The sequence below is a fragment of the Petaurus breviceps genome, unplaced genomic scaffold (genome assembly GCF_028583685.1).
Source record: "Petaurus breviceps papuanus isolate PSGF00001 unplaced genomic scaffold, PetGlider_PUasm1.0 80, whole genome shotgun sequence".
Taxonomy (NCBI): domain Eukaryota; kingdom Metazoa; phylum Chordata; class Mammalia; order Diprotodontia; family Petauridae; genus Petaurus; species Petaurus breviceps.
Window position 1 is genome coordinate 19,863,809 of NW_027186540.1, and position 8,126 is coordinate 19,871,934.

General features: G+C 37.0%; 1 protein-coding gene across 1 annotated transcript in view; it reads left to right on the forward strand.

Moving 5' to 3' along the window:
• LOC138176033 (membrane-associated guanylate kinase, WW and PDZ domain-containing protein 2-like) overlaps positions 1-8,126 on the forward strand; it is a 1,726,709-nt gene that overhangs the window by 1,647,561 nt on the left and 71,022 nt on the right. Inside the window, exon 21 of the mRNA XM_069106765.1 lies at positions 1,251-1,389. Within this exon, the coding sequence (XP_068962866.1) occupies positions 1,251-1,389 (139 nt within the window). The remainder of the gene's footprint in view (positions 1-1,250; positions 1,390-8,126) is intronic.

Below are 8,126 nucleotides of genomic sequence, written 5' to 3' on the forward strand. Positions count from 1 at the left end.
AATGGACCTTGGAGATCTGTGTCCTATTTTAACACAAAGAGTATAGATTCATAGATTTAGAATTGGCAGGTATTTCAGGTGACAACTGGTTTAGTGTTCTCATTTCATACATGAACTGAGGCCAAGAGAAGCTGTGACTTGTGTAAGGTGATACAAGAAATAATTGAAAGAACAAGGTCTTGAGCCCTGCCCTCTGACTCCAACCAGTCTGTCCACTTGGTTCTCATTCAGTTCAATGAATTAAACATGTATTAAATACCTACTAAGAGTAAGGCAAAGTGCTAGGCAGTGGAGCTACAAAGACAGAAAGGAAATAGCCCTTGCCTTATTCATTCATTCTTTCATTCATTTGTTTCTTCAGCAAGCATTTATTAAATACCTATTGTGTGTAATATACCAATTCTGAGAGAGGTATCAAGGTAAGCTGGGATTCTCTGGAAACTTATGAAATTACTTAGTTGAAGAGTTAAGATATGCATACAGGTAAATAAAATACAGATTATAATTATTATATAATAAATTTGATTAAAGAAGCATTTTGCTATCAGATGATAGGGAGATCACTTCCAGACTGGGGGTGTGAAAAGGCTCAGGGAGAGGACTGGGAACCAAGGAAGACTTCATGGAAGAGTTTACATTTGACCAGGAGCATGAAGGTGACTCTTCATGTAAGAAATCAAAGACCTAAACTGAGAGATATACCCTGATGATAACATGTTGAGTAGTTTGAAATTATCTATGAGTTAATTATTGGAAGGGTAAGCAAAGTTGTGTATCCCAGATTCAGAACATATTCCGAGAAATGATTTTGTATCCAGGTGATAAAACTTCATTATTATCATCATCATCGTCACCATTCTTTTCATCATCACTGAGAAAACACTGATATTTATTATCACTTTAAAGTTTATAAAGTAATTTATGTATGTGATCTCAATTGGACTTCACAAGAACCTAAGGAGGTGGTTGGTCCAATTATTGTTATCCCCGTTTGACAGATAAGGAAAGAGAGTGTTAGAAGGTATATGAAAATCACTTAGATACCGATGACAAAGGTGGTATTCAAACTCATTTCTTTTGGGTCCAAGTCCAAGGCTCTTCCCAATCTCCCATGCCACCGTATTTCTCTGTTACCTAATAACCTTTTGATCCTTCTAATCCTTGAGAGATGGTAGTTTTCTAATTTTATAACCATACTTGGCTAACTTATAACTTTGGTGTTTGTGTTTGTGTGTGTTATTACTTGGCAGGTAGGAGATCAGATCATTGAAATCAATGGGGAAAGCACAAGAGACATGACGCATGCCAGAGCGATTGAGCTAATCAAGTCTGGAGGGAGAAGAGTGAGGCTGCTGCTGAAACGTGGGACGGGACAGGTCCCAGAGTACGGTGGGTTTTCACATCATAGTTCACCTTTTTTGTCCTCCTATGTACTGAAAATATTCTTGCCCCTTTTAGAACTAAATTAGTTCTCTGTTTCTAACTAATTCTATTTTTAGCTATCACTATATAAGTATATTTTTAAATACCTATTTAAACAAATATATATGATATGCTACTCAGTATATATACAATGTTTTCACTTGGAAATGTAGATAATGTTAGCATTTTCCAAGGCATCTCTGAGTGCACTAGGAGATTATGCAAATATTCATGTATTGAAATATGTTTTCCTTTTCACTTTTGCAGGCATTATTCTGTTCATTTGGGTTCACAGTAATTTACAAATTATTTCCTAAAATTACTTGTGCTTCAGTCACTTAGGATTATTTAGCAATATTGAAAGATACTCATGCCTTTCTTATTTATCTGTCAACCTTTAAAGAGATCTCTTTCTAGGTATTTTGATGGCTTAGAGTTTAAAGCCTAAACTTCATTTCATCTAGAAGTTATTTTTCTTTTACTTTTTGAGATTTGGATTTTCCATTCCTTTCCCTCATTCATTTATTATGAACCTACTGACCTTTCCAAATGTCTATAGTAAATGCATTTGAGACTATAAATTTGTGCCTTCAGCAGACTTTTGAGTGATTATATTTCCCTATGGCTAGTTTAAAACACTATCAAAATCATTATTTTATTGTGTATCAGTGTGGGTCTGTAATATGAAAGGCAGTGGTATGAACTGAGAAAACTGAAGGAAAGAATTGAGCTAATCAATTATCCAATGACACTGTCAATGTGAAGAGCTGATCTGAACATGGGAGCTCCCTCCTACCTTACTATTACTCCCTTTTCCTTCCCTACCCCACCAAAAATAAAATCCTAACCATATCTTGCATGAATCATCTAGGAATTGTTTCAGTTTTCCTTTCATTTTCCCACTGCATACATAACCTCTAAGCCCAGTAGAACCATCCAAATTCAGAAACTCTGAATAATTTGTAGAATGTAAGCTCCTTGAAGGCAGACACTATTACACTTTTATCTTTATAGCACAGTACCTGGCACATAAAAAAATTAAAACAGGACTCTCAAAGCTCATAAGAGATTGAAGAATAACAATTGAACAGTCCTTTGAATTGAGAGCTCAGATGTTTTCTCTAGGACTAAATCTATGCTCAGTGAAATGAAAGGAAATATTTCATAACCAGGACTAACTCTAGTTTTATTTCAGTGGTTTTTAATTATATTAACAACATTGACTGACTTGAATAGTAAATGCAAGCCAAATCCTGCTGCAGGCATCAATTAGGTATCAGCATTATGTATTTTCCACATTATATGAACTCTGATATATATCAACATCACTTGATTCCCTGAACTTTCCAATGACTAGATATTATCATATTGACCTACAAATTCTAGTCATTTCTAAAAAAGCATATATTTAGTATGAAGATATATGTCACTCATCTGTCAGGATCTAGCTATACATTTTATATGCCAGAAAAAAAGTTAATCAAATGTTAGCAAATGCAAACAAGAAAATAAAAACCTAATTTATATACATATATATATATTACACAAAAATAAAATACTACTCCTACTCAGATATAAATATAGATATCTATTATCATTAACTTCCTCTTGAGACTCTCTTGCTAGTTCACATATGTCTTGCAACTTCCATCAATATGAGTGAGCCCTCAGCCCCAATACTCTTAGCAGATTTGTAATTAGAAACTATGTAAGTAATAGTGTATATCATAGGGTAGGTAGGTGATACAGTGGATAAAGCACCTGGCCTGAGTAAGGAAGACCTGAGTTCAAATGTAGACTCAGATACTTCCTAACTGTGTGACCTTGGGCAAGTCACTTAACTCTGCCTCATTTTCTCATCTACAAAATAAGCTGAGAAGGAAATAGCAAACCACTCCAGTATCTTTGCCAAGAGAACCCCAAATGGGTTCACATCTCAGCAACAACATAAAGTATACACCATAAAATAAACTTTAATTTGTTAATAAATATTAATTCATTCCTATGAATCAAAAATAGATTTACAACAGGCTGCTAAAATTCTCTGCATATTTTAGCATTAGTCAGCTCAAATTTAACTTTATCCAGAGAGGTCAAACCAAAGTTAAATCTTTCAGAGAAAAAATCCAATTTGCTTATCCCTTGAGTTTAGCCAGTAATGTCAACCAGACACTTGAACTTTCATGCTGGTCCTTAATTCTGTTAAACATGATAGTAATGTTGTAATTGTCTCTTCATTTTTCCAAGATTCCGTAGTCCCAAATTTGTTCAGTAATATTAAGCCAATTTGGTTAATTTTGGCATCAGCTAGATTTTGACTGTAGAATAAAAACATTAGCAGTTTACAGAAAAACTCACTTTGAAGAAGAAAAACAGTACACTAGAAACTAGACATTTGCTCTTGAGGCAAAACTAATGTGTTGGATGAAACGTTTTTCACAAGAAGTTTAAAAGGTTGAGGATCAGGTCAGCAATTTTTTTAGAGTGTAACTAATTTTTTTTTTTTAGAATGACGTTTCTGCAACCTCTCAGGGGCTAATTAGGAAAAAGCAGTTCAAAGAAACAGCCACATCAGAGGATGATATGAACCACCCTGAAGTAGCAGTGAGCACCCAAGGCTAAAACATAATTCTTCTAACAGAAGTTGATGAAATGTAGTATAAACAGATACCACACACACACACACACACACACACACACACACACACACACACACACACATACTCACACACTCACTCTCACACACATTTTATGTTGTGAGTGTGTGTGTGTGCATGCTTTGTACGTGAGATCAAAAAGAGTGAATGAACAAAGTTAGGAGATACCTCTTTCCTAGCAACAAATGGAGAGTTTATGTTTACTAGTTAACCAGGAGGAAAGTATTATATTTCTGGTGTCTACTGTCATCTTAATCACAGGAAATTTTATTTTATTCGTTTTAATGAATTTAAATTTTTCTGACATTCAATCCTGAGATTTTCTATTCTGAGCCTCTTAAATTTCAGATCCCAAGCTTAGCCTAAATTCCATCTCCAAATGATTATTTTGTGGATTATTGGAACCCATGGGAGATATACGTTAGCCTCCTAGGGTGCTGCAGGCTTAAAGCAGCAAGGAAAAGACTAAACTCTGAAGATCGTCAGACTGTAGACCTCTTGTCTAGTTAATGATTTTAAAGATATCAACCAGCCCTCTGCTACCTGCACAACTGGAAACATCTTTGAAGCAAGACCTTTATCAGGATTTATGAGCAATGTCAAGAAAAATCAGGGCTTGGTCAAGAGAAATAGGAGGGGAAAGGAAAAAAAAATACTTAGCATCAAGCTCCTAAGGTGTTCTGTGACAGAGAGATAAGCACAGAGGCAAAGAAAGAAAAAAAAACACCCAGGGCACCTGACAGATTATTGACTGAGAAAAATCTGTGTGAATCCAAGTGAGCTACAAAAAGGAATAAAATGTGCTGCAAATGTGTCATCCGTACTGGGGCAGAAATTACTTCAGGATTAAAAAGCTTTCTCTGCCAACTCAGAGAGGGAAATTCACAAATTCAGCCAGGAAATCCGTGGTCACACAGAGCGGCCTATCAGAAGAACCATGGAGGGGGCCAGAGCTTGATAAAAGGGCTTGGAAATGGTGGGACTTGAAAGAGGAGCTCAGCAGCTAGATATATTTCTTCTCTCCTCTAAACCTTAGACTAAGAGCGTTTTGGTGTTGAGGCCAGACAAAGGGATGAATTGTTCCCATTTACCCCCAGCTTGAACTAACAGAGTACATTCACTCCACTGAGCCAAGGGGAAAAAATGCACCGTACTTAACAAGAATAATATCATTGTGTGTTGCCTTCTAAAACTAAGTATTGACAGAAAATTTACCCCCAAAACATGACCCTCTACCTGCAGAGGGATAAATTATACAACTGTCTGCTTTGAAATAAATTCTTCTTTCAACTCATGGGAAGAACCATGAATGTTCCCTTATTTCATAAAATTGAAGTATAGAAACCAGACTTGCTTTCTAGGAATGGCACAAGGCTCCAACGGGAGGGACATATATTTGGCAATGATTTGCTGTTCGTATCTGATCAAACAATAAACAGGATCTTCTGCTGTGGTCAATACCATTGGCCTTTCAAAAGGTGCAATAAAAAAAAGAAAGTATAAGGGAAACAATAGTTAACATTTACTTAACACTTACTATGTGCCAGTCACTGTGCTAAGCATTTCACAATTATTTTCTCTTTTCATCCTCACAACTACCCTGCAAGGTAGTTGCTATTATCCCCATTTTATAGATAAGGAAACTGAGGCAGACAAAGGTTAAGTGACTTGCCCAAGGTCAAAGAAATAGCAAGTGTCTGAAGTCACATTTGAACTCATTTCTTCCTGATTCCAAGCCTGGTGCTCTATGAGCTGTGCCACCTATCTGCCAGTAGGCAACAATCAGACTAGATTAAGGACTAACCATTTCTACCCACACAGCTGTGATAGGTAAATATAGCATTGACAGAAAGAAGCAAATCAGTACATTGTATTTCTGTTTCTATTTTTATTCCCAAAGCTAATTGTGTAAATATTTGTTTCTACCTCAATGATCAGCCCTTGGGAAATGAAACTGAGCTGTACAAGCATAGTCAAACTCCATTAGTTTACATTAATTTTGGAGAAAGGCCTGTTTCCATGCCACACAGGGGAGGGGAACCTGCAGCCTTAAGGCCACAACGTGGCCCTCTAGGTCCTCAAATGCAGCCCCTAGACTGAATCCCAACCTCACAGAAAAATCCTGGGAATTTGCTTGGATTTGGGCAGGCTCTCCATCCCTGTACAGGATATTATTAAAGAAAAGTAACTTGTGACTTTTCAAGACTATGTAGTCACTGTAACTAGGATAGAGAGTTATTGCCCAGTGGCTAAGAATGATTTAAAATGATCATATTGAAACACCAGCTTAATCTGTGCTGCCCACTTATATCATTATTTATACATAAACATCACTTCGACATCCTTTAGAAATAGGCTGTTCTGTTAAATAGGGAAATATTCTCCTTATCTTCTTGGCAGTATTCATTGCTTAGCAAGCCTCTTATTCAGTTGATAATGTGCTTAAACTTATGGCAAGTCCCAATTCATCAGATATTTCATAGACTGTTTTAAAAAATCAAGGCAGAGACAGCCTTAATTTTTTAAAAAATTTAATCTTGAGAATAAATGTCTTTCTCAAAACAAGGATAGCAACAGGAACCAAGCTTGTGGTTTTGTGAGTGTAGGAAATTCCTGGATGAGGAAGTTTCCTCTACCAAGGCAGGCCAACATCTTCTCTTACAATTTTTGATCTGAGGGAATTTCCCAGAACATTGAGAAGTTTAGTAATCTGCACAGAATCACATAGCATAAGACAAACATGCTATATAAACCTTACAAATTAGAACAAGCTGTGGTGGGAAAAGGAGATCTCAATTAATTAAAAAGTGTGACTAATTTAATTAAAGAATAGCTGTAAAGTTTCTACAAAAGCCCTTCTCTGATGCTTCCTCCTACATGGCTGGTTCTCGAAACATGTCAGTAACCTGTCTCTGGCCAGTGCTCCCAGTGTAAGGAAAGCACAACAACAATAGGCATTTGTATAACACTTACTATGTGCCACACACTATGATAAGCACTTTATAATTATGTTCTCATTTGAATGCGGCAGTGGGGTGGCACACTGGATAGAACACCAGAGCTGGAGTCAGGAAGACCTGAGTTCAAGTCCAGCCTCAGACACTTACTAGCTATGTGACCCTGGACAAGTCACTTAACCCTGTTTACCTCAGTTTCCTCATCTGTAAAATAAGCTGGAGAAGGAAATGGCAAGCTAGTTCAGTATTTTTGCCAAGAAAACCCTAAATGGGGTCTCAAAGAGTCAGACATGACTAACAACGACAACAAAATCTCATTTGATCCTCACAACTACCCTTCACAGTGGGTCCTATTATTACCTTTATTTTATAGAGGAGGAAACTAAGGCAGATGGAGGTTAAATGACTTGCCCAAGGTTGTGCTAGAAAAGATTCACATATGGTCCCTTCAGTAGATTATGTTAGCAGTACAACAACTAGCCTGTTGTGTGTCCTTTGTTTTCAAAGAGGACTGTGACATCAGTGAGGTGATGAATACCATGACATGCAAGTGAATTGGATTTAAGTGGCAGAGGGCTATGCAAAATCTCCAATCTGGGGCCATTGAAAAGCTATAGATCAGGATGAGTGAAGATGGCCCTGACTGCAGTGAGAGACCTTGACCTTTTTAAACTAAGGTCTTTAACAAGACTCAGTTTGACTGAGGCAACACCTCATTCAGCGATTAAGGCTAGGTAAGAAATGAAACAGAGAATGGCTCCTTTTACCTACTCAAAAAAAATCAAGTAGGGGAAAACCCTCAGCCTTTCTAGGCAACACAGAAACAATTGCTATTCACATTCACTCTGAGCCAATCACGGCCCAAATAATGACCAAGCAGAGCTTGGCCTGGGACCTCTTATTGGTCAGTCAATGACAGCCAGAGTGATTTGCGTTTAAGGAATGGTCCTTAAGAAAAAAAAAATCTACCCTGTAAACTCCAAGATATTTTTTGAGGTTTCGGTGATTAAAATGTACATTCATTTGGTCAGATCACCCACAGGTAAGGGTATGATACCCTATTTGGACAGAGAGAAGGAAGGAAGGAAGG